The sequence below is a fragment of the Tauraco erythrolophus genome, chromosome 12, assembly GCF_009769465.1.
Source record: "Tauraco erythrolophus isolate bTauEry1 chromosome 12, bTauEry1.pri, whole genome shotgun sequence".
Classification (NCBI taxonomy): Eukaryota; Metazoa; Chordata; class Aves; order Musophagiformes; family Musophagidae; genus Tauraco; species Tauraco erythrolophus.
The window spans coordinates 5,757,058-5,784,651 of NC_141476.1; the positions used below are offsets into that span (position 1 = coordinate 5,757,058).

General features: G+C 42.7%; 1 protein-coding gene across 6 annotated transcripts in view; it reads right to left on the reverse strand.

The window, feature by feature from the left end:
* Nucleotides 1-27,594, reverse strand: part of MITF (melanocyte inducing transcription factor) — a 107,797-nt gene that overhangs the window by 47,979 nt on the left and 32,224 nt on the right. For 4 of the 6 annotated variants that reach the window (XM_086619310.1, XM_086619308.1, XM_086619307.1 and 1 more), the window contains exon 2: nucleotides 202-448. In XM_086619310.1, the coding sequence (XP_086475436.1) occupies nucleotides 202-448 (247 nt within the window). Of the gene's footprint in view, nucleotides 1-201; nucleotides 449-821; nucleotides 829-6,956; nucleotides 7,013-27,594 lie in introns of those variants that run through there. The other 2 variants (XM_009990898.2, XM_086619309.1) reach the window with 2 other exon arrangements.

Consider the following 27,594-nt stretch of genomic DNA (forward strand, 5'->3'; position numbering starts at 1 on the left):
AAGTCACACAACCTTTTTTTTAAAAAAAAGGTTTTCCATTCTTTGCTACCAGGACACCAAAACAAGCTGCAAATCAAGCCACAGCACAGCTTAGTTGCAAAATTTCATCGCTCAAAAATCCCTAGAACCACGTCCCTATTAAATAAAGTACGTTTAGATGAGCGAGAGCTCCTAAAAAGAAAGGCTTGGAGCCGGGCGTACCTTGAGGACCTCCATGGGCACCTGGGTGGCAGGGGGCAGGCTGGTGGGGACGCTGACGTTGATGGCAGGGGTCTGGCTGACGGGTACTCGCTGCTGCATGAACTGGGCTGCTTGCTGCTTCTGCTGCTGCTCCCGACGCTCCTGCTCCTGCATCTGCTCACGCATGAGCTGCTGTCGTAGCAGGATTCGTGAGGTCATGCTGGAGGAGCTTAAGGGAGGCTTGGAAGCGCCAGGATGCTCGGAATTGCTGTGGGAAGACCAAAAGAAAGACAGCTCAGCTTCCACAAGCAGGATCGCGGCTCCAGCAGTCGGAGCTTGCAGAATTCACCGGAACGCGGGGTGGGATGGGTCAGGATACACTGTCCCACGCGAGGGGGAATTTGGAGCCGACCTACTTCTTCAGGTTCTTAGCAGCCACGTTATGCTGCCTTAACTTGACTGCTGCTAACCATTTCCAAACGCCAATATCCAGCTGTAAAGAGCTATTTGCTGTTTCCATTTTTACAGCAACCATCCACGAGAAAAACAAACGCTTTTATAGATAGCGGCAGGTACTCGTAGTCTTTTTTTAAAAAGTAATAAAGTGCTGTATCAAGTCTAATGACAGTTATAGATAATACTCCAGGTCTAATGATCTAGCTCAAAAAATAAATAGATAAAATAAAGCCACCTCTCCAACATAACAAAGTTCAGTTATTTTCTGAAAAACACTACCTTGTGGTTGGATTTGCTGGTGGAGACTCTTCATAGCTAGAAACCAGACCCAAAAAAAAACCCCAGCAAAACCCAAACCCAACTCCCACTTCAGGCCTACCAGCATCTTCCGAGCGCAGTGAGATACAAGAACAGGCAGAATAAACAATAATAATAGCTTTCAGTCACACTTTATAAAGTGTATCAGGCCGGTCCAAGTGAGCACACTGCACTGCTTCACCATGTAAGAGCTATTTCTAAGCCACCAGAAAGCAGAGCTTCCACCCAGAGAGCATGAGACAAACCATGTGACTTTGCCATGGACCGCAGGGACACCTTCTGAAGCAACCCATCATTTTGTTAGCCCTCAGAACTAAAATCCATTTGTAAGACATTTCTGTAGCACAAGGTAGAACAATTATGGCATATAAATACCAAGCAGCCCATCCTTTGAGGGAAGGATGTTGGAAGTGGGTAAGAATATATGACTCCGTATAAGAAAGAGCCACAGTGTGTATAATTCAGGATATTTGGGTTCCGATTCTGACTGCTGCAGCTGACGGCCATCAGCCCATGAAAGGAAAGGGCTCATTAGTCTACAACGATGCCTGGGGAAGGCAGCAGCAACACTCCCAGTCTAGAAGACGACTGCTCTTGCAAAGCCCACCTCTGGCTCTGTTTAGGTGCTACCTGGAGGATGCTGACAAAGCTTGCAAAGGAGTCCAGGAGCCAGCATCCCTTCCAGGTCTCGCCTGGCATCTGCGGGCACCGAGGGCTACTTGTGCTTGGGCAACCGGAGCCAGCGCTGCTCAAAGTTTTGTTTAGGACTGATGTTCAGAGTAGAAACGAAAAAAGGAGATCCCACACTTACTCCCCTCAAGAGATCAAACTCTGCTTTTCCAGAGCACACGTTTTGGGGGCAGGGAGGGAGGGGACCATCTTGCTATTTAAGACCTGTCAGGTTGAAACATTCACAGAGACACTGATCCTTTTGATAAAACAAGAGAAAACCTTTGTGGTGAAACTAATGCAGCTGTGGAATAATCGCACTAATTAGCTGCCCAAGACAAGTCATTGACTGTGATACTTGTAAAAAAACGCCACCCTTTCAATTCAGGGTGAAGCATTCTCACATCTAAACCCAGCAGCGTGTTTCCTGGCTGCCCATCTGAACCACTTGCACAATTCCAAACAAAGGATGTGCTTTATTTCCACCACTACGATAGTGACAGAACAGGGAATTCTCAATTTTTTTTTGATCACGCATCACTACCAGGAAAAAAGTTTGAGCATGCACCCCCAATATAGGTATATTTATTTATTTATTAACTATATACGTATATTACTGAAGCACTAATTTTCTTCCTGCCTACCAATAGTATTGAGCATCCCAATTTGGAGACCACTGTAATAGATGAGGGAAAAAAGGCACTCGAATGCTCCTTTTAAAGAAGGATTCATTCTCCTCATGTTGAGGAAAAGGTTATTTTGTATCTTGTAAGCAGGATTCTCATTCATGTGCTATTGGCATTTTTTTTTAAATAGATACTTAATGCTGCAAAATTGGTAACCCAGCAGTTTCTCCCACCTCCTTTCATTTTGAACTGTTTCTCTGCCTACCAAAGCCAAGGATGCTGAAAACCATCTCAGAACCACCTTCCCATATACTAAAATCCTGGGGAATGTGAGAGAGAAAGAAGGAAGCAGAAATGATTCCCATGGCATTTCAAACAGCCCCTGCCAGGAACCTCATCTTGCTAACACTTTACCGCACCTACTCACGCCAACAACTCCACAACTGTCCTTACAGCTTCCTGCAGGCGATTCAGGGGTCTCCTGTTGATAGGAGATTACCAACAAAAGCTTCAAATATTGGGTCTTTAAAAGAAACAATAGTCCCAGAAAACACTGTTCTGCCAAATTCTTCCCCAAAGGGCAGAGTCGCTTCCAGATTCTGTTTCTTTTCCAAGTCTGCTCAATATTTTAATCATTCACTGCAAAAAATGGCTTAGATGTAATTAGGTAGGTAATGCCAGGTCAGCAATGTACTTTTTAAACAAGTATGAAAAAGAAGAGCACATCAGCAAGGGGTAGAAGAGTCTGATCTTATTCACATCCAGAACACCAGATTCTGGTGGCCAGACAAGGGGAGAAACCAAAAGCTTGAGAGGAGATTACGGAACGTCCTGTGCATCCTTATGTCAAAGGAGGAGCCAGAAACCAGTGTAGGTCCAACAGGGCCGTGAGCCGAGCGGCTGCAGCGTTCTCTAGTTTGTGCACGTCGTAATTTCAGGCGGTGTAGAAGAGCACAAGCCCTGAGCACAGGCAGCGGCACCTACAGCCGTCAACGCGCTTGAGTTCAAAAACCGCTTTTATCTGGGATAGAAGCTGCTGCACAACACCTGCCTGCCCGACCAGATGCTCCTGTTGTAAGCACTGCGAAGGAAACCAGACAAACACAAGACAGCTCCAGCCACGTAGATCTCCCGTTATTTACCCTCCAAGGCTGTAAAGCTCATCCCATGGGCAGGGTGGTCTCACTGCACCAGCACTTCTTCCACTTGCCATGAGTGTCACTGATCAAGTGTGGAAAACTGTTTCAAATTTTGGTATCTCATCCTCTAAGCCTGTCCCATGCACAACACGGACCGTCCTCCCGCCCACCTTCCCTTCCCCACCGTATCTACTCCTCCTCTCAACCACAGGTCACTCCATGTGAAGCTCCAAGGTGGAACGGAAGATGGTTTGGGTTTCATCACCATGTACCCTCCAGAGAGCAAAGAGGAGAAGGTTTGTCAGAAACTCAGTTTTCCAATCAAAAAAGCATTTAAAAACTTATGTCAAAGGCTTCATCAAGAGAGTTTTGAAAATTCAGATTTTTGAAGCTTCTTGACCTTTACGTGCTGCTGCCCAGGTAGATCTTTTCCCATGATCAAGCACAGTGCCACGTACCGTGGTACGACCCAGAACCTGGACACACGGCTTCAAAACTCCCATATGTGAACTGATTCACCTCGGGATTATGTAGAGGTGGTAACAGCACCCACACACCCACACACAACTGATACATGATGCGATTTAGATGCTTCCTGCAAACACGGTTTATGGATACCATTTAATTGCAATAAATGAAACCGACTCATCCTTTTAATTGACATATGATTAAACCGGTTATCCATTAGCTGTCTAATAAGCATAGTGTAATACAGACTGCGAGTTATTAGCTATGAGTGTCATGTGCCAATCCAATTAATCATGAAGCGATAACGTTTTATTAAATAGGTTTAAATTACATATCCTTTGCGCAGATGCCTGGGAAATGTTAGTTACTGCATACATAAGTTATAATGCAGATGGCTGTTGCATAATAAAAGGCAACTGATCAGATTAAAATCAAGTTTAATTGTGTTCCCATCAACTCAAGAGATTAGAGGCCATACCTTTTAGAGCCTAATCTACCTTCTCAGATGTGTACTGATAATTTTATCTCTGTCTCCTTGGGCAAAAAGACAAACTAGTCTTTTTTCAGAGTCTTATAAATTGATCAAACAAGTTCTGTGGTCCACATGCATCATTTACATGAGTTGTCTGGATTACAAACATTATTTTGCATTAGCTGTGTATGCGTTAAGTAACTTCTCTGGAGATTTTGACTTGGAAAAAATTATTGGACACAGATTTGCTTTTTAACTACTGTTTTAGAATACTTTTTTTAAGGAAAAAAAGCCTCCAATGTAAGGCTTCTTAGACAAATTACAATAATTAAAAACACAGACCAACTCCTCAAATAGAGATGAACAAGAATCAAATAAAACGCATCAAAAAAAACCCCAGCTTTCAAAACTACTTGCTCTGGCAGGATCAACTGCCCTGCTATATGCAGATAAACGGCACATGAGAGAGGCTGTTGTTCTCCTCTGTTCATGCCAACTATTTGTTAGTGGGTTAGCCCACAGAGAAATCAGCCAAAAAAAGCAGATTTAGCAAACTCAAGAAATCCACTGAGTTGCACCAGATCTCAAAGGTCAGAGGTAAGAAATAACATGGGATTTAAATGCTTGTGTTTTGTGTCTTACCCTTATCCCATTCATAATTACTTATAGAGAAAAGAAAGGCAGCCACATTTAAGTATCTGACACTAGCATAAAACTGCCTTTAAAGCAAGTAGATGAGAGGTTGCCAACGTTATGATTCAAATACTGGGCTTGACCTCCAGAAGGTGTTATCAGAAGAGACCACCGCACTGCTCCCCTTCCAACATCCCTCCTGTTCAATGACCACTACAAAACTCAAAACTAAGTTTGTTTGTCCAGATTTCAGTTTTCAGTCTCTCCACAAAGCAGTAAAACCTGAAGAAACTTTTTGTTGCCAGTACAATATACGTGGCTGAAACAACAGCACTGCTAGCAGCATCTAACCTGCTGGCTAGCATCACCGTTTGCCACACAGAGGGGTGACAGAAGAGGGAAGGATACTATAAGAAACAAGATAAATGCAAGAGGGAGCCAGATTACCCCCCAAAAAAACAAACCCCAAAGCCAAAAAAACCACAAACAACAAAAAAGCCCCCTACAAAATCTCCTCTCCCCTATCTCCAGCTGAAGCAAGAGATTCCAAATACAAGAAAACTACTAGGGCATCTTCCTTGGAGCACTTTGTACTTCATTCCTAAAATTTAATAATTGATTGTGGGTTACAGCGATGCTTCGCTCACTGTGCAAACTGGCTGGTGCTGCTCAAAGTATCAATGCCAAAAAAATCCAAACCAACAGTTGGCACCCTCCTACGTCCTTTTATCGCCAAGGACAGAGCAATTACATAAACAGTGCGGAGACCTTTATCAGCCTTTATAATAAAGCAAGGAGTATGTTTCAGTCCTCTATACGAAAGAAAGTTTCCACGTTTGAAGGCTACATGTTTAAAGTACCACATTGCCTGCTGTTGTATCTGCTCCATCATCAAAGTAAACGTTTTTCTGTCCTTCCCATGTTTTCTTATCCCAACCTGAACGAGCTCAGAGCTGCTCTCCTGCAGCAGCATCGCTTACCCTACACCACGGGCTGCACCTGTAGAACAACTCGCAGCCCAACAGGCATCCATCCATCTACTCAAATGCATTGAGTGCACCTGGTCAGCAGGAAAAAGGAAGAAAAAAAAATCCTCAAACAGGCACCATGCAGATTTGCTACCCAGGAGCTAAGGGTTGAATTACAAATCAAATTAATTCGGTGGATAAACTTGTCTCTAAAAAAAACAACAACAAACCTGAACAAAAACCAACCACACAAATGAGACACTTTATTTAATCCTTAGCTAAGATTTTTGTTTAAGTAGCTGTACACCATTTAGTAGTTTTCCATTTTTCTTCCTGTCTTTAAAACACACCTTCACAAGCTGCTGAACATAATGCTTTCTGAACTTAATGAAAACCTCTCTCATGACCCAGGAGCGCTCAGTAAATAATTATTAAGCTCTGGAGGTGGCTTTTGCATGAGTGTTGACTTAATAAAATGCCCTAAGTTGATCTGCTTGAATGCCCATTTACTTGGGGACACAGCTTGCAGTATAGCTTGGAAAGCTCGATCACCACCAGATTAACGAACAAGGAAAAACTAAAGAGGTTCAATATAGAAGCTGCAAAGGTCACATCTTACAATCCTTTACCACCGTTTCTGTTAAGATGGAGATGAAGAATTGCAAACCTAGGATAACCTCAAAGACCTCTATATAATAATCACTATAATGCATCAAGTCTTTTTATGCCTAAACTGAACCTCCATTAGCCCAACCGTGTGTTTGCCATTAAGTTTCAGAAGGAGAGAGAGATATGTATGTATACATATTTATAATTTTCTTTAAACATGGAGTATTTTATGAGTCTTCCCCTCCTGAAAGTCACCATCATTATCTCAGCTGGTCAGCCACAGCTGCTGTGGCTCTGCAGACGACAGCGGCCAGCTCCCAAGCACAGTATTTTTAAGTCCCAGAACACAACCTCCATCACAACAAATCAATCACGCAACCTGCTCACGGTGCCGCCGCTCCGGGAAAGCGTCACTTACAGACAGAAGCTGTCAAAGGAGCAGGGCATGAACATCTCAACTCTAACACCTTCCATCTTTTCCACCCCCCTCGTGTCCAAGGGCTTTTGCTGAGCACCCTCGGGTGAAAGTCAAGCGGCGTCCCGGCTGGCTGTGTCTCTAGGGGTGGCTCCAGATAAGGACCTGGCAACTCCAATCCCCACAGAGCAGCAACGTGGGCAGCGGTGCCCGGTGCCTGCCAGCACTGCAGACCTGTGCAATCCAGCACCTACCGAGGAGAAGAGAAGGAGTGTCGGAGCAGCCACGCGCAAGGTCTTCGGATATCATGAAAGGACTCCAAAACAACCCAGAAGTTCGGAGTCAGGATCTCACTACATCTTGCCTCACTGCATGGGAGTATTGCACAAACTACTGATGGAGACAGACAAATGCCCGGTGCTACCACGGGGCTGAACGTGGGCCATGCGTCCAGGTGGCTGTACCACCCTCACAGTCCCACGGACAGATGCCCTGCTGCAGGTCTGGGAGAAACAGAAAACGCTGCAGATCTGGGAGGAACAGAAAATGTGGGTTTGGCGTTGAAAGCACTTCTCCCATTCATTAAAAGGGGTGTGCTCAGGCCATTAATGCCATCAGAGGAGTGGATAAGGGCTGGCTCTAACAACACAGTTTTCTCATGATCTTTCTCGCCAAAAAGATGAAAGGGAAGGGTGGGTGCAAGACAAATTTGTTTTCTGGGACATAACTCCTCATCCAAAGTTCACCCAGGTGAACTTTGCGCATCTCAAGATCTAGATGTGCGTCTGTAATGGTACAGAGGCTCGATGTACACAGTTTCCTTAGTTCCACCTCTGCTCAAACAGGCTGAATCCCTCAAACAATCCCTCAAAGTGTCACATTTGTATGTGACACTTCCACATACAAATACCACAAGCTCCCAAAAATATTCCATGAAGGGTTAAAGGAATTTAAAGTGTAGCTGACCATCTTACTCAATATCAGTTTGGCGCTCTTCCTCAAACTTGCAAAGCCATAACAAACCTAGAGAAGATACTACAAAAAAAAAAAAAAAGGCATAAGGTGGATTTGTCTTTCACTTGAAAGCCTGACCAGTCACCTTGTCCAAGGCTTTTTGAACCATTTTTCAGACACCACATCTATGGGTACTTCCCGCTCTAAAGAACTCTACACACATTTGCAAAACAAAAAGCCAGATAGCTAAAACAACCAAGAGGTGATAAAAGAAAAAGCGAGGAGATAACACTGCACTAACACTCTTTGTAGTTCTTGATTTTGTAACACAGAATTTACCTTCTTTTATCTGCGTAAACAGAAAAGATAACACCATCAGGGAGAGGGAAGATGACGTATGATCACTGCACTTTTTGATACTTTGCAACTACACAGTGCCCAGATCCAACTCCGTATCACCTTTCCATCATATCTTGGTTTAGAAAGTACCTATCGCTTTACACAGTCGGCTCACAAGTTTATTCACAGAGGAAGTCCTGCAGAGAAGACTCAACCACGTTGTGTTCACAGCTCATACCCATCACCCACATGCTCAGAGAACCTCCCAGCCGAAAGCCACTGTGCTCCTTGAGCCTTACAGTGACCCAGCAATTCCCAGCCTAAACCATTCCACTCATCTGAGGTTTTCTGCTTATCGACTCCACTGTTACAGCACTATCCAACGCTTTCCAAAGACGACAAGGCAGCTCGAAGCCTCGTCTCGCACAGATGACATCTTCGCTCTGGTATGATGAGCAAACAGGATCTTAAGAAGAAAAAGGGAAAGTGTTTATGGAAGATTTGCTTGAAATGATTAAGAACCCCACACAGTCATAGTGCAAACCACAAAGTGAATTCAGTGCTCAGTACATGATGGTCTGTTATCAGCATGCAGGACTTGCTCCTTACAATGAATGCTACGTGCAAGGGGAAAAAAAAAAAAAAAATAATCAACCCCTAACACATTACTGCAATAACCCTAACATTAAAATAATCTTAGACAGATATTAAGCAAACTCTCACTCTCTAGCCACAGCGCTAGCTCCTCATTACAGGACCTGATCAGATCAAGGAGTGTCTTCAGCAACTTTTCTTTCTAACAAAGCAACTCTCCGGACTGCAGAAACCAATTCCACAGCATCCATACATTTTAAACAGACTTTAATTTTAGAGTCCTTAAGCATTGCTGATAGTTCTTCTACATTTTTGGCTATTTGTGGAAGAGCTACTGAGGCAAAGAGGATTGTTTTACTGTGCAGGCTGAATGACTGGGGGAGGATATAAGCCTTCATTCAGCAATGAGTTACTTTAGCAACCATTTGGATATTTACATTGCAATTGTGACTTGCAATTGCAGGACAGATGTACCAGTCTTGCTGCCTTGGGTATTCACAGCAGAGACAGGAAGGTGGGACAAGATCCAGCTGTCCATGTAAGAAAGCATTAGTGGTGTTTACAAACTTGCTAATTGAGGCGAAGAGAAAGATAGTCCTTCCCTGGAGGAATTGCTCAACTACAACCAACTAGAGAAAAGAGAGCTTTCCGTTCCCTTGCTTACGTCGTTTAACATGACCTACAACATTCCTGACATGGGGTAACCTCCAACCAAGGCTCCTGGAGTAGGCAAACCCCAGCAGTCCATCAGGCAGCAATGCTATGCGACCACGGCATCCAGCAGCATCCTCAGTACAGCCACGTCCAGCAATAAGGTCCCTCTGTCCCCAAGGACTTAACCCAAATCCCAACTGCTCCCAGTTCAGGAATTTCCCAAGATGGGCCCAGTTTCTGTGTGCTTACAGCCTTCGGGTATATGCTGAGGGTCACGTCAGAACACCTCGGGGTCTGCTCTGCAGCTGGCACAGGGTGGCTGGGGTAGGTCAGTGCAAAAGTTGACTAGAGGACTCTTTACCCACCATCCAACAGCCATAAATTCTACTTCAAATTCATGACATCTATATGAACTGCAGTCTTTCATAGAAATATTCAGTACTGATTTAAAGGTGGGAGTACTGGGGAACTGGCATCTCCAGGGCCTGTTCTGGCAATTCCCTCTCCATTCCCATTCCAAAAAAAAAAAAAAAAAAAAAAAAAAAAAAAAAATCAATCTGCACCTTGTTTCTAGCCAGAAACTGTTCATGAACATCATAGAGAGAGAAAGAGAAAAGTAATTTCTTAAACTTAGAGTCACATGTAAATAAAAGAAATATCAAATCAAAAACATGATACCGAACGAAGTCTCATTCAAAATAAGAACATGCAAGCAACATTTCTACTTTCTGATTTCAAAGTGTCAAAACATATACAAAAAGATCCTCCTTAATCTATTCAAAAGAGTTTTCTTAGCAACTCGTAAATACAGCCCTGTTTAATTTTATTTTGCCATCAGCCTTTTGTTCTGCCTCTGTCTTACGTTGCATCTAAAAACGCATAAGCTCTTCACAAGAGATGCCAGGAAAAATCTTCAGAAACAACTTTATGCAACCAACAAAATTCTGAAAAATTAATACAGCTGCTGCAGTTCTAGAAAATGCCTATTTTAAGGTAAAACTATTCAGCATGCACCATGTTTTGCACTGTTTCATAACAACCGAGACTCGCTGTCCATGTAACTTGCTGCAGGAATAACACTTCCGAATTTTGAAGACACATTACAGCTATTGGGTTTTTTTTTGAAGAGAAAAAAAAAAGCAGCAGCCAACTCAAAACTATTTACAAGCCTTTTTGTTAGACCCTCTTAATCTCTTCTGGCTGCCAGAAGCACAGCACTTGAATGGCTATTTCTGTTCAAAGCTATATTTGTTGTGGAACTACTGCAAACTCCTGAATCATGTAAACAGAGGCAAGAGCCAAAAAATATTTCACTGGGCTTGAAGTTCACATCTGCCTTAGTTACTAGGAAAAAAAAAAAAAAAAAAAAAATAAAGGCAGGCACTTAGTTTATAACCAATAAATCCTGCAAAGCCTACAGTTAATCATGAATTCTTGCAACAGGGTTTTGGTTAATCTGGTTTATTTAGCATTTGTGACCTTGGCAAAGTACCTGCGGCCCCCACCATTACTGTGGAGCAGCAATTCACACCTCCTGTTATTTTAGGCTACAGCAGAGGACTACACAGTCCTACATTAGTCAACCAGGTTTATAAACCTGCAGCAAAGTCACCTGGAAATGATGTGCAGTTCCAGACATGCTGGAGCCCAGCAGCCACTATTATTGCTGTCCCTAAAAAGTTGTATTATAATGGAGCTCAGCCTGGACTTACTAGTAGCTGCACATTTCTGCAAAACAAATGCTTGGCAAACATGCTGCTGGGGACAAAATAACCCTCCCTTTTCTTTAGCTTCTTGGTTGAGAAAGGTTAGCACTAGAAACCTTCCCCTCACCTCCACCTACCACTTTGGATACAAACTTCACTTTCTTTTCACTCACCTTCTTCTATTACTCCTGATCCTCCTCCAGCAGGAAGAATCCTCAATATTCCCAATATGTTGGAAACTATGAAAAGCCCCAAAACAACAACAAAAAAAACCACGTAGGTGCTTGTTCCCAACTTCCCACGGATTTCAAAGAGCTACTGCTACAGGCGGGGACAAATTCTGCCGAGTTGTCTTTGGCACTAAACTGTAGTAGAAGAGGTACTAGAGGTGTGTAGGCAAGCAGCATATTTTTGGATAAGAATGGGACATCATAGGTGGATTAAGGAAAACCAAAAAATGTCTCCTTCATTACCCACAGAAAAAAAACTGGATTAAATTGTAGTAGTCCATTTCTGCCACACAAGCACTTGCTGAATTCAGAAATTTAGTAGCTGCCTGATAGTGAGTTGCCAATATGTGTCTAATACACTGAAAATATTTTCCCATCCTTTTAGAGAGGCTGCTGCAGAGCCATATTCAAGAAGTGCAATTTGTTTTCCAAGTACTCAGAAAAAAAAAGTAATAGAAAAAATATCTATTTTTAGCAATCTCCAGAACAAACACAATGTTTTGTTATTGTCGTTTTGGTTTTAAAAGCAGATAATAAAATGTCTTGTCCATTTATACTTGCATTATCTATCACTTACTGTAGTTGAAGATGGCACAAATCAGTCAAAGAGTCAAAAGATATTTTACCTTAAAAGCATTAACCTTATATATCTTTATACTTCTGTGTCCCTTCTCTTCAGAGAGCTATAATCTGGGCTATACAATCCTTAATCTTAATAGCAGGACTTGAGTTTGCCTAGAATTGACATTATAGACTACTTCAAATTGTATTAAAGCCAGTATTAACCTCTACACACACCAGGGTACAGAAAACAAGCATCAGCTGTCAGGATGCCAAAGTTATTCAATTACACTTGCACAGTCAAAGCGTTTGCAATCCTATTCACAAGTTAACAAAAAAAAAAAAAAAGAACAAAACTCAAACACCAGAGAAAAACAAAAAAAACACACCACCAAAAACCCCACAAACCCCCTGCTTGGACTAGGGAAAGCCATCTTCTGCAGGATTTCTTCTTCCTTTGTTAGCTCCCAGAGACCTCCCTTCCCACACTAGATGGAGCTTGGTCCCCTGCCTCAGGGATAAAAGGAGCAAAGAGGCGAAGGGTGAAACGCTGAGCTCACCCTGGCAACAGCTCCAGGAACGGAAGGGCACGATACCAAGCGAGTATCCGGGCTCTCTCCGTGCCCTCCCTGGTCCTGCTCCCCTCCTGTTCCCATTAACCTCTCGCTAGAGCGCCTGTTTGTCATTTTCAAAGAATCAAAGACTTCAGCAACTCCAACTCCCAAACCATGCTGCAACTTCTCCCAGCCTTTACTATGGCCATGAGGCACCACCTTGAGCTTCCACCACATTAAAGTGACATTGCTTTTTCTCCCCTTACAAAAGGACAGCATTGAAGTTTATTACCAGATCACGCACCTGAGTGGCTCACTGCCTTTCCTGGATCTCTCTTTATATTCCCACTTATTTTCAATCTTCAATCTCCTCTCTAGCAACCTGAAACATCTGTACCTCTGCTAAAGCTTGGGACTTGGATCCATTGACACTTCTGGGAAGCAACTCATAGATCAGAGCAAAATTCCCCCTGGATTTTGGTCTGTATTGTTTCAGAACATCGTTCAGGAGAAACAGCTCATCCTTCTGGTAAGCTGCCACAACTCCATTAGGATCTTTCAAAGCACAACAGGATATGTTCCATCATCAGTATTTCTATGACGAATTTAAACTCATTGGGGCCCAGGGGAACAAGTCACTCCTAATGTGACAAGTGGCCAACGTTGCAACACAAGCCTACAGAGTAGCAGCCTCGGGTTGTACCAGACAAGGTAACACCAGAGAGGATGGAGAACTACTGTCCATAGTACAAGATGTCCATGTAAGACCTTGTGGGTAAGGGCTCCTGTCTGGACACCTCTACTCAAGAACAAGAAGCTGAAATTGAAGCAACGAGAGAAACAAGAGCCCACTTTATAGTGAGAAGCTAAAGAGAAGTTTGGCATTTCACTCTCTGAAAATGGAGGTTGATGGGGATGAGTGTTGCTGTCTATAAATACAGCACAGAAACAAACACCCAGGGCAGAACAACCCTGGCATTGCACCAAGCGATACCAGCCAGCTATGAACAAGATTATAACTGGTACCAACAGTCTTATTCTGAGAAGTCCAGTCCCAAAACCGTTTCCAATTGGAGGAGCAGCAAAGGAACAACTCACTTCTGTTCAGATAAAGACTCGTTGCCTAATCAAAGTAGGTCACCATGGAACAAAGCAGCCACTAACAAGTTACAGGCCACAAAAGATGCCCTCCAGCCAAAGGCTCCAACGGGACAGATGCAGGACAAAGCCAACTCTTCGGCAGAGCATACAGATCTGAAGTAGCGCTGGAATATAGTATTGCACAGAACAGGAGCTGTTGTCTTCACATACATCAGCATGGCCAAATGCAATCCTTCCGGAAGATGACCATGCTAGCTTGAATGGGCTTCTCAGCGGGTCCCACCAAAACAAAGATGCTCTTCTAGAGCTACCAGCTCATCCAGACCTTAATGAAACACTCCTCATACCATCTGGCACGCTGGGTCAGCTGGAAAGTGAGCGTCAGCAGTCACTGTGCTGCAATTTCTTGGAAGTCCTCTCTTCCCCCTCGCCCCCACCTTCGAGGATGCCATCGCCCGTATCTTCTCCTACGTTAACCCAGCTGAGTGAGCCAAAGTTCAGAAGGGTTGAACTGAAGCAGTAAATAATACCTCAAAAATGCAATCCCTCCTTTCCAACTAATTTAGAAATAACTCGAGTGCCTACATCACCACTTTGCAAGTAAGTGACTATTGTTTAGCTGACTCCACCTTTTCTGTCTGGCTGCTACACTATTCCCCAGATTTCTGCACTGAACCATGCAGAGACCAGAGAGGTCCAGTGTTTCCTTAATTTGGGGCAGCCACACATTGAAATGGAGTAAGTCAATGGGTAAGACTATGTTGAAGTACCAACATTAGGAAAAGGTCTGAAAATAAGCACCAAAAAAATATCCTTTTTGTCATGCAAAAGTTCCTCCAAGTCAGTATTTCTTAAATAGGCAAAAAATCCCATCAAGCGATACAAATAACTGACATAATAGAGCAAAAAGAAAGCTAGAGTTAGAAAACTGTGGGAGCAGGTGATGGAAACGAGAAGTTGTTATTCATCCACATCAGAACGATCAGCCTCGGTCCCTATTTTCTTTCTGTTGACCACACCATGTTATTCAGTTTAACTAGCCCACAGAGTCAGTGTCAAGAATTTTTGTCTAAATCAAATGTTCAAGGAGGTCACTAGTTTTGAGAAAAAAAAATATTTACTTCTTTATTCAGCCAAGGAACAAAATAAAATAAGGAAAACAAATACAAGGCACACCTACCATACTTTTTTCTCCTAGAAGGCCTCCCCTAGTTTCTAGGCAATGGACTCCTGCCCAGCCAAAGGGTACCTCTAACAGTCCAGACTGGACAGCCAAAACTGGTCAGTCAATTTAAGTATTTTTTTCAGGTCAGGATGTTTATCACATGCATATAATTTACAGCAGACTTTGATAGAGGAAGAAAACTCACACTCTCTCCCAGGGAATTTGCTTTGCAAGGAGAAATAAGCCAACTTACCTCTAAGAGTCTTTAACACCACATTTTCATTTGCCCACCGTTTTTGGGCATCCTAGAAAGCCAGAGCTCTCACGCTCTAAACTACCAGGCCATATGCGCTAATCTATAGAAGCTCACTTGTCTTTCCTCTCCCAATCAAAAACGGATAACCCAAAGATTAGGGGTTCTCCCCAACACAAACATAAAACCAAAAAACACCTAATACAAAAAGAGACAAAGCAGACAGAAGGTATGCAGAGAAAGAGATTTAATGCAGGGCAGATTTAAGAGGGACACCTTTCAAAGACAAGACAGCAACTCCAACAGCCACACACCATCTGACAAAGATGCCATCACCCGTAATGGCTTTCAACACAAGGATTGCGAGCAGAGCCTCTTGCTTAGGGACTTACTTGGGGACACGCAGTCTGAGCAGTAAAGACAAGAGTTGAAACCACATCTCTAAATCCCAATATCATCCATCCAATGCAGCCAACAGTCACATGTCTTTCATTATCCTACCCGGCGTTGACAAGCAGCAAAAGACATAACTGAAGGTGAACCTGCTAGGCTCTTGCAACACCTATTCACAAGTTTAGCAGAGAAGAACCTTTTCAGTCCATTACACCAGCATAAAAAACCCAAACCCTTGGCATCCCGTTACTGTTCAATGTCCTGGACTTCCCATCTAAAATTTCCACTGAAGTTCAAAAGCAGAGTAGAATGGAAACACCTTCACTGGCCATGTTATTTCCAGCCTGGGAACAAAGAGCTCCAGCCTGCAGTGCTCTCTGCATACAGTCTAATTTATTCTGAAAAAAAAGTAATAATTAAGAAGTACACAAAACCAAAGTATGCGACTTGAAAAACACCCTCCTGTCTGGCAGAGTAAACACTTCCTAAAGACACTTACATTAGCTCATGCTGCTAAAATTGTTTTTTAAAAATAATTGGGGGAAAGCAGAGACGAGCTACAAAATACACGATGTTAAGCTGAAAATGTTCCTTTGGGAAAAAAAAAAAAAGGCAGATCAAATACATTAAGTAATATGTTCTAATGATTAAGTCCATGTACACGTTGCTTGAAACTGAAGTCTTTCATATTTCAACACTTACGTATGAGTTTTTAAAAATCAAACAAGTGTCTAACACTACTAAAAAGCCAGCACATTACAACTCTCCAGACCTTGGTACTTAGTGACCTGGAACAAATTGCAGATGAAGCATCAGCAAGCACCAGCAAGGGAGGCCCCCAAGACTCCAATACCAATGGTCTTACAAAGCAATAAAACAGCCTCACAGTTATTACTTCAGGTACGTTGTATCCTTCCTTAAGGAAAACCTCAATCTACTGCCATAAAAAAAGGGCAATAAAAGGCTACTGAGATTCCAGCAAACGCAGAAGATCATAGGTCGAGCAGGTGAAAAGCCCTCTCCATACCCACATGCAAATAGCAGATTGAAGTTGGTAGGAATGGTCTGATTCACCTCTAGGAGAAGACCATGGCACTTCCAACACAGCCTAACAAGAAGAAGCTGAGAGCAGCATCCTCAAAACGAAACCAAGCCACAAAAATCCCCAAACCACTCACTGAACCATGGCAACTCCTAACATGTTACTGTAAGGACATATTACTACAGGGATAACTCATGGATAAGACCCACTTTCCAACATCACTCTCCAGTCCTGATAGTCTCCCCCTGAACAGAAATGTACACCCCCCCCAGTCTCGCTTCCCAGGGGTAACAGGTACACAGAGACCATGCTCCAGAAAACCTAAAAAAGTCCATTTTGTTAGAAATTGGCCTGCATGTTCTAGATTTATCTGCAGCAGCTTAAAAACACAGTTTCTAACTAATTTATTGTTTTGTCACTATATTATTCAACCTCAGCATCATTTTATCAACTGTCCATGTACTACCCTCCAAGAAGCAATATCCAAGAGCTTTTCTATAACAATGTTTTCTATCGTAACTAGAACAGCAAAACTAAAATTGATATTGGCAAAAAACTGCTGAAATTTTCTATAGCAAAGTCCATCTTTGTAATTTTTCATTTGATATTAAATGCAATAAAACTCTTTGGAACTAATAAATCAAATATGGAAATGCAAGATGAGACCCACCCTGCATGCATTTCTGTATTGGTTAACATTTCACAGGCATAAAAATTTAAACAGTAAACTTCAAGCCAGAATGGTCAAATCATATACTTTCCTCATTTCAATGAAAAAGGTGAATATAACTATTTCCAAAGGGTTTGGGAATCTATAGATGCACAGGAAGACAATAAGAAAATTAAAAAAAAAAAAGCCCAAACACCAAAGAACCTACAGAAAAACACATTTAAGACTGCATTTCCACATAGCAATAAAACAACATGCTGCTTGAAAACATCCTTCCACTCCTATTTAACATCATGGTGGGATGAATTACTGCCAAAGTAAACGTCAAAAATTTGTTTGCCATGGAGGAAAACCAAGCAAACTGAAGTTCTACACGTAGAATTCTGTTTGAAAAGTGTGAAGGTTTCTTTGTTCCCTTTACAACCAGGTCATTTCAAACTTTTATGTTTACATATTTTATCGTGCTTGCAAAACCTTTATCGGAAAAAAAAAAAATGAAGATTACAAATAAAAAAAATAATCCTAAAAATCAAGAGAGCCCTGCTAAATGTCCTTTGTAAACATATCACCAGGAACAACATTCTTCCTCTTCTATCTGTCTACTCCCAAAAGCTTGGCATCTGAAAGCAAAATATTATTTCATGTAGCAAAGAGAGAAGATTTGTTTTTTGAAAAAATGTTTGTGTAAAATCCAGGAAAAAGATATACTTACAATTTTAATAAAACACAAATTACTTAATCTATACTCTTAACTGGCAGTTTCTGGCCATTAACAACTGTAAATACAGATAAGACCTTTTATTCAACTATCATGCTAAATTTCAAGTTTCTGTAAGCAGCCTGATAAAGCAGCCCAATTATTCCTCCCTTGCTTATCTGTTATCTAAAAACCACAGACAATATCATTTCAGACACCAGAAAAATACTTGGAACTTTCTACGCTGTGGCTCAGCCGTCCCAAGAGATCTCTATGCACAAACAAGAGTTTTCCTTCTCCATCTCTGCTTTCCATTTAGACATTCTGCATTTCCATGGTTTTAAGTCCATATTTCCAGCACACAGACATCCAAGCAAAGGGCAATTTCTGAAAGTTACTTCAGAAAGTTTATGGTATTTATTCAAGGTCTTTCTGGTGGTATTTGTCCTAGCAACCTTAGGCTTTAAACTCAAAATTGCAAGGTCAGACTCTTAACTGCTGCAGGATTGGGGTGAAAAAGAGGCTGGTTTTAATGAGATTATTAGACAGCGAACTTGCACTGAGCGTTTAATGACAACATTAAATTCAAGCATACATTCAGCGCATTGCACCCAAATTTAGCTGGGATGTGGTCCCCAACCCAATGAAAACAATAGGACTATTTCATTCTTACTTCCCAAGGACTAAAGCTCTTTTGGCACGGACGGTGTTTGACTACAGCATTCTCAGCTGAGAACTCGCCTGCCCTTATGGCATCCGAGGAAACGGGACGGGAACGGCAGCGTCGGCCCCACCGCGTCATGAACCACCTGCCTGAACATTAAAGCACACACGAAGCTCTTGTGCGTGCTTGTTAGGCTGTTTTGTAGAAGAAAAAGAAACGAGCAAGGAAATACTTCCCACCTCATGTGGGTTTGGCTTTTTTTTGTTGTTGTAAATCAGCCAATTTCTTCATTTTATTCCTACCTGGGCTGGCAGGTAAAACAGAAATAAAAATCCTACAACACTGCTTGTTCTTCAAAGTCCTGCCAGCCAGCTGCAGGAGCTGACGTGCAAACGCAACCCTGTGCTGGCACCAGAAAGGACGATTGCTCTGTACAACTGCTGCAGCTCAGAGAAGAAAAAGGACCGAGAACTCACCCAGGGAATCCATCCTTTCAGGTTTCGATCCAGCAAGGCAAGAGCTCGCCGGGAACCGCGCTCCTGATGGCCACAAAACCAAGACTAGACAGAAAGGTCTTAGTAAGCACCGGCTTCCAGAAACTGCACTTCCACTCCTACCATCCACCTCCCAACCCCGCCGCTGCATTTGTGGCTGCCTTTGTTAGAACACTTCTGCAAATGAAAACAGATGAGTAACTATTGCTGCTTTAGCAAACTCCCAAGCCCATGGTCGCTAATAATAGCTTTGTTCCTTTTATTACTAAACAAAACCAAAAAAAAAAGTTTAAATGCTTGTATAAAATGCACATTGCTGAATGTTTTCTTTCATTGATCCAGTGCCGTTTCCCATAGGGGCTTAGGCCCAGGTCTCTCGAACAATTTATGTGGATAAACACGATGCGGAGCAATCTCAGGCTTGTTGAAGGGGGTGTCTCTCACAAAAAAAAAACCAAAATAATCAAGTTTTGTGCTCCTTCACTTTAGATATTAAGAGTTGAATTAAAAAAAAAAAAAAAAAAAATCAGAGATTTTCCCACTTTCTGCACAAACTTAAACCAAAATGCGTATCTGAGCTCTCTGGTACGTGACATCCCAGAGGTTGTGGATTCGGAAAGGCAGAGGTGCTTTGGCAGGCTGAGCTCCTGGCTCCCCGCCGGCACCCCGGCACGCTGCTGCCAGCTCCGACTCCGCTCCAGGAGCAAACAGGCGGGACGGGAGGGAAAGGGCAGCGTGCAGGGAAAAGAAAGTGGAGAAGGGCCACGTGAGAGGAAGAAAATGGAGAGAGTACGAAGCCATCACTGGAAAATGGCTTTTTACAGGGTGTGTAGTGGTAGGACAAGGGGCAACGGCTTTGAACTGAAAGAGGGAAATTAAGATTAGATCTAAGGAAGAAATTCTTCCCTCAGAGGGTGGTGAGGCACTGGAACAGGTTGCCCAGAGAAGCTGTGGCTGCCCCATCCCTGGAAGTGTTCAAGGCCAGGTTGGATGAGGCTTTGGGCAACCTGGTGTAGTGGAGGGTGTCCCTGCCCATGGCAGGGGGGTTGGAACTAGACAATCTTTGAGGTCCCTTCCAACCCAAACCATTCTATGATTCTATGAAATGACAGCAGGAGAATGATAACAAGAAATCCTTTCCTTGCACAAACCCCAAACTGGTTCATCACTGGTAAGAAAACAAAACAAAAAAAAACAAACAAAAAACTTTTGTTAAAAAATTCTGATTTTTCTCCCTAGAATCAAATCAATCACAAGAACTCCTAAAAGCAACAAAAATAACTGGCGTGCAGATCACCTGCCATGCTTCCACCTGACAGAGCCTTACACCACACACCTTGTTTGGCCCAGGATAGCTATAGCCCCCCTCCTCCTCCCAGCAGCCACACTCGCACCGGTGGCTGAGCAGAGGCCGTGCCTCTCAGCTTCCCTGGTCTGGCATGCGGGTTTTCATGCCGACCTTGGATTTAACCTTAGCACCACCAAGCCCAGGGCCACCGCTAGCCTGCACGATTCTCCTGGGAAAGGACTCGGAGCCACTGAGCTTTGGCCACCTGCGCTGGAAGGCAAGTAGACATCCAGGGAAAAAAAAAAAAAGATACTGAATGTTTAAAAGTTATGTCACAGAATTTTATTATTGTTCACATCCTGAAGCTTCCAGCACTTTTTAACTTTTCAGTTTATATTACTGGGTTGACTGTTGCTGAATAATCCCCAGCACCGCATGGCAAGTGTTTTTTTGACAGGAAGTAACCAAGCCAGAAGCAGCGAAAGCATCCTCTTGTTCTTGTGCGAGCCCTGGTTCTCGGGGTTTTTTTTTAGTTTATTTGAACAATGGCACCATGAAGCAGCTTACAATAATGACTGTTACAAAATAGGAAGCTGAATTATTAGGCAAGCTTCGTCTGCGTAACTCAATCAGCCTAGGGAGGATATGACAGGCACGATGAAGACAAAGGACTGGACTCGGTGACCCCGGGCATCTCTTTCAGGACTCGGTTTCTGCAACTGAGTTACTTCAGAGTTGAAGTTTGCTTTTGCTCATTTATGAGACGCACCATTCCTGTAACCTGGGTGCAAAAGCACACGTACTTTGCAAGCAGATCACCAAGCGTGCATGCAGAAAGGAAACACTTTGGAGAGGCTGTGATGAGAACTTTACCTGAAAATAAGTTACTAAATGGAAAAGCAAAGTTTAGTATTTAATCTTTTTAACGTACAAGAGGTACACACAGCGCGATAGGTAACTCGTGAGTTAGTCTCTAAGCAAACAGCCAGACATAGCTCTTGCAAACCAACAAAAAAATAACTGTTAAAAGTGATCTTTAAGTAGCACCAACATTATTTTCGTCGCACCAACGTTATTTTAGTCACAAGGTTCAAAGGCCCAGAATTTCTACAAGCCTGCTGAGAGCATCAGTGGGACAAGTTCTGGGGTGATACACCTTGGACCAGATGATCAGTACCAAAGGCAGACACTCACCATCCTATCACTACAATAACTCTGCTGAAACTATGAAAATCAGGTCTAAGTGCTCGTCTGAGTAGCAACGCTTCTGTAGATAACTGCAACACAAGTGCCTGAGCAACAGCAATACAGGAACCTGTAAGTGAATCATTAACGAGCAATGATTTCTCCATTACTCACCATGGATATAGAGTTACCGCGGGTAACATTTGCTTCTCAAAAAAAAAAAGGGAACAGCCAACAACATGAGTACTAACACATTCATCAAAGTGCAACACAACGCAGAAAGGAAAGAGGAAGGCACGGCTGTCGGTCAGGCTTTGTCCAAAAGAGCCGTTCATTGAGGAAAGCTCCACGGAGCAGAACAGCAGTGCTGGGCACAGCATCTCCTTCCACGGGGGTCATGTTCAGGGGCTCAGGCCAAGTGGTTGTTGATTTTGCATTACACCAGGAAATTATTAACTTATTCTACAAAAGCTATACATCTGCCAGGCTGGCGATACAGATCAATAGCCAGCAACCGAAAATGCTGACGGTTTGACCTCGAGGCAAGGGTTTCCATATCCCTGTACTCGCATTCTACAGTAAATACTCCTAGTACATTTTTCTCCAAACATTTGCGGTCTGTGCTACTGAAAATAAGCAACAGGAGAACCGAGCTGGCATTCTCAGCCAATCTTTAGGCAAGATTAGCAAGCAATTAAAGCTGTTGTATGAGGAATTTTAAGTGCTCTGTGACTTCATGCCAAACAAGAGCTAGTCAAGCACTGGAATTTATTTTTCACAATTCTGTTCTATACAGAAACAGAAGACAAGTTTAAAGAAAAGATTTTTGAAGCAGGGATTCAATCAATTACCAAAACATTTATTATAGCTTAAATACTAATGTATGCTGAAAGAAATTCTGCATCCAAAAAGGACATGCAAAGCATTGTGATTGCTTCTTACCAAAATGTCAAAGTTGATGCATTCCTACAAAACATGTCAATTTCACCCAAACTGGGAGGTTTTAATAATTCTTTTATTGTTTTGTTGGCAAAAGATAATTAACAGTTATGTTAATTGCATCCCAGCTGGTTCACATGCAGCGCAGCCAGGGAACACTTTAAAAGCCTAGAACCAAATCTCAGCCTCAAAAGCAAACGAGTGCTTTGCCACCGATTGCCTACAACCAGATCCACCAATACAGGTAGCAGAGAACACGGCTTTTGTCCAAAAAGTTGATTGTTTAGTCCCAGCTACATCTGGAACACCATGCATTTCATGGTTACAACAAGAGGACAAGCTCGGTTTTGAGTACAACAGCATATAAAGTAGATTTTGCAAAGTGCCAGCCACAGCAACAATTGCACAGCTTGCATGGGTTTGATAACATGGGTTGAAATGAATTATTTTCATAAACACACCACGTGGAGCAGAAAAAAACGTCACAATGAACAAAGCCACTAAAAAGTTAAATAAGGCAACTGAAGCCTGAGCTGCAGTTCCAGACTGATCTGTTCATATAAAGAACGCTCTAGTTGGAGATTAGGAGTGAGAAATAAGAACTCATTAGCTCTTCTTCAGGGTTCATGATTCAAATCTGACAAAACACACACTTCAGTGTTTCCAAGCTTAAAGAAAATTCCAGCAGGGTCATGGAAGATGCTATTTATAGCTGGCTTAATCTCTGTGCACTCAAACACAGCTTTTGTACATACACATATTTTGTTAGCACTTACAGGGGGAAAAATAAAATAAATCTGTGTTACTGAAAACTTAATCAGCCACAAGTTCTGAAAATGCAAATGAGTTTTTCCTCTTAATATTAGCTGCTCCTGGCTGAACTGCACCAAGAACCAGCCTATAGATTTTTTTCAGCCAAAACCGTTACTGGAAAAAATGGGTCCTGGAAAACACTCAGTGATAAAACTGAGAAAAAAGAAGGTGGAAAGTTACCAGCAATTAATTTCTTCTATGGGAAACAAACTCTTCCTACCCTCAATGTACCTATCAGTACAGCTGAGGCTGTTCTGAAACCTGGAACATCCAGGCAGGGAAAGGCTTTGGGAAGTGCCTGGCACTGGTAGCTGGGAGGAAAGCCCCACAGTCCTGGTCTTTAAGGTCATTCTGCAAACGTAAGCATTGCTAAGCCCTCTGACAAAAAGAAAAATACATTAGAAATCAATGGTCCTCCGCTCTGCCTTGATTCTTGACTGGCTGCTCACTGCAAAGATCATTTAGGTCTGGGGCTGTTAATAAGAAGGCAAAGCAAATGGATCAGACACCTGTGTAACCTGCACTGGGACTGGGGAGAGGCAACGGGACGGCTCCCGTGCCAGGCAAACGGTGCCTCACCACACTGACTGCCCTCTACGGTGAGACGGTCGGCTCAGCGCACAGAACCAGAGAGCAGATATTGCTGTTCGCACGACTACAAGATGCGAGGACATCTGGACAGACTGCCCGGCTCTACAGGCAGCAGTCAACAGGTCAACCCACACCAGATGAGTTGGTTAATAGTAGCTGTCTTTGGTGGGGGTCAACACTGGGATCAACGCTGTTTGATGTTTTCTTCAGTGACCCTTGGGAGATAAGCAAAGCTTGACTAGGCAGGGCTGCTTAGAGCCTTGCCCAACTTCGAACCTGCACACTGAGCCAAAGAGTTGAACTAGGTGACCTTTGGGGGTCCCTTCCAGCCCTAATTATTTTTGGTCCAGAAACACTGAAGTTTAGTCGTTGTCTCTTACATTACTTATCTTATACTTAAAAGTATTTAATTCACCCAAATTAGAAAGGTTTCAGCCATGACAGATGGGATCGAGAATGATGTGGCCCAGACACTGAATCACCCCTTGGAAAGATATACGAGAACATTTATAATAGCAACAAGACTCTTGCTACTCTTCAATAACTGCTCTGTGCATTTATTGCTGCATAGGCTCCACACAAGACATTTACTCACAGGGCCCTTGTTGTTATATTCCTTATTAATCCTTATAAGTAAGTTTGTCTGTTGACATACTGTATTTTTAAGAGATTCAGAGGTTAAACGTTCCTATCAGCCAAACTCTTTTAATGGAATTAAATAGAGATATCCTGCAAGCTTTTAATAATGTTGACAACTACTAAAATTCAGTTAGCTGAGCCAACAAGAAACCACTGAACCCTTACATATGTTCTCTTCTGCCCGTCAAGCATGCCCAGTGCAGAACACCATGTGGAGATGGCAAATTTCCCTAACTGCCTTCTTAAAATACTAACGGATCAAATCTGTCTGCAAGGGAACGGTGAGCAGCTGAACCTCCCTCTGTCCCCCAAAACAACATTCCGGTGAGTCGGCCCTCAGCATTTTTCCTGCTCAAATCCAACACATGCAGGTTGTTCAGCATACTGCTATTCTGCAACAGTGACAGTGCCCGAGATCACTTTTTATTACCTTTAAGCAAGTTTAGGAAAAGATTATAGGTTGGAGGAGCATGGCAGAGCATCTTCTTTACCAAATACTATTGTCAGTGACAACTCCTCATTACTTACACGCTGCATTTATGGCTTTGAGTTAATGGCTATTCAGTATCGAAAACAGAAGTACTTTACCAATGTACATGTACTGGAAAAAATTATGCAGAACCAGTCAGAATCTCTCCTCGTTAGTTTTCTGCAAGTGACAGAAATCTCCTAGCAGTCATAATTCAGAACCAGCCGTCATTTCTCTTAAGGTACACCTCAAGGAAACTTGATGTACATCCAAACTTCTGCAAGCTTGCTGCTTTCTGTTGGATGCATCTTTCATTTTCCCTAAGAGTGCAAATCATGTTCTGGAAAGGCTACAGCATGCCAGGGATACTTAAAATAGAAAGGTCTGTAGCTGGTGATACTGCAGATATAAATACAGCTATTGGTAGAGCAGTGGGAGTTAATAGCAGTGACATGGACCCAGAGCAGCCCCGCGGCCACACTCCGCTGGCGAGCTGCCGACGGCTCCCTAAACACAAGCAGAAGAAAGGGAACAGCCGTTTAACAGTCTGCATGAGCATAATGCAAATAAAATGAGCTGTGGCAAATTCACAGCACAATTCAAACCGTTGGACTTCAATGTTACTAAATTTAGGAGTTTCAGTGCAGGAAGGGAGCTTAAGAGAGCTACAAAAGTGCTTTAGTAAGGTGACGGTTAGAGTGCGAGCTGATTGCAAACCTGCATAATTCCGACCTTGCTACACAAAAAAGAAAGCATTTGCAGTGGGCAGCTGGGACATTGTGTCTAACTGCCACTTTTGTATGGCCAGGGAAAAGCACAACCACGGCTTTCTGTAAGAGCAGACTTTAGAGAAGGATACAAACACCAAACCAAGAGCCTCAGAGGAAAAAGCTGGACTGAGAAAGGCTTAGCCGCCAAACCAGCAAACCTTAAACTCTGCTTAAAAATATTAGATGTCAAAGTTATCAAAGCATACCACCAGTCAGAACTGTGTCCAAGGCTAACATAATAATGTCATGTTTATTTTTGTCCCCGACTCCAGACTAGGTGCTCCAGCTATATTTGTGCTTCTTGTAGCATTTTAAAGGAAACACACACACTGACCGAGCAGAGAAGCAGAGGGGGTATTGGGGTATCTATTTCAGAGCAGCCTTAGTGCACCTCTAAGTTAATAAGCACTTTCACGTCAACAGAAAGACCAAAGCACATACTGAGAAATACTTTTCCAAACATTTTTAAATAACTGCTTCTATTGGACTAAGAATAAACAATATTTGATAGATTTTTAGAATAATTCAGTGAGCCTTGTTTGGTGAACTAAAGGAAGAAATTATTTCAAAAACTTCATCTAAAAGGTGACTAAGCCTTTAGACATGCAATGACCCAGCCAGTGGTCAAAGCCACTTGAGCATACAGCCCATCTGGCAGTGTCATTCAAGCTATCAGGCGTTGCAAACACATACATCTCGACAGCAAGTCTTCCACAACTTCTGAAGAAAAGCAATCATGGTCTCTCTGGTTATTGCTGAGCACAGAACGACAGTGGGGAAAGGGGAGAAGCCAGTGTCCCAGCACTTGCCTCTGATTTCAGTTGCATTGCTGCTGACTAGAATGCAAGTACTAATTACTACGTAAAAAAAAAAGACAAGACAGAAAGGCTTAGGACAGAGATAATAAATAGTGCCTAAATGTTGGAAAATAAAGAATGGATGACTTCAGTTTAGCAGCTTCATCTCTACTTAGGGTGCACTGTCACACGTAGTACTTAACTTCCAGCATCCTCCTTGCAACCAACACACTTCAAAACCAAAGGACGTTCACCATGTCATTACACAGGGTTCAAATTTCAGGTAGAAACAGAAGTTGAACTTCTTGCTGAAGGCAGAAAAGACTGCTCCCAAAGGATGGCTACTCCTGTCACAAACAGCACCTTCCAGTAGCAGAAATCTAGCTTTAGGGACAATTAAAATATGGTTCTTGCACTCAGAATGATGCTTATCCATTTTAGGGTAACATCACCTCAGGCAAAGTCAGACCTGGAGCAAATCTGCTGGTTACTTTATAACAAACAAAAGCACCATGTTACTGAAGCTCGTTTAAAGTCAGTTCAAACAGACCAAAAACTGGTAAATAAATAAAACCTGTGCATATAATTTGTTTTATTTCTTAGTCTTGCCAGACAAAAAACAAGCCCCAAATCAAAGTATTCTGAAAAGAAGCCTAGGTAACAGGCTCAAAAAAAACCCAGCTTCACATTTGGTGCAATAACATTATATCTGGGAGATCTGAGAGAAGAGGTCTATGCCTGGCAGAAGCCACCAGAAATTGCTGCAGGAAACGTCCCACTGCACTTATTTTCAAAGATGCCAAAAACACAGAAACAAACCATCCCTTTCTGGTTTCCGTGTCAACCCTGTCCTCAGCCTTATGTTTGAGCATTTGGTCTGCTGGAGATAGTTTCTTTCAGCTTCTCATGAGACATTCCATGCAGGAGGTGGGGCCACAATTCAGCCCTTTCAGACCCAGTACTCCCTCCCGCACTCAACCTAGATGCCATGAACACTTTGTGCTTCTTGGGGCCTTCAGGCATCCACACAGAAAAGTCATTGCTTAAAAGGTCTTGGGCCAGAACAGAGAGACTCAAAG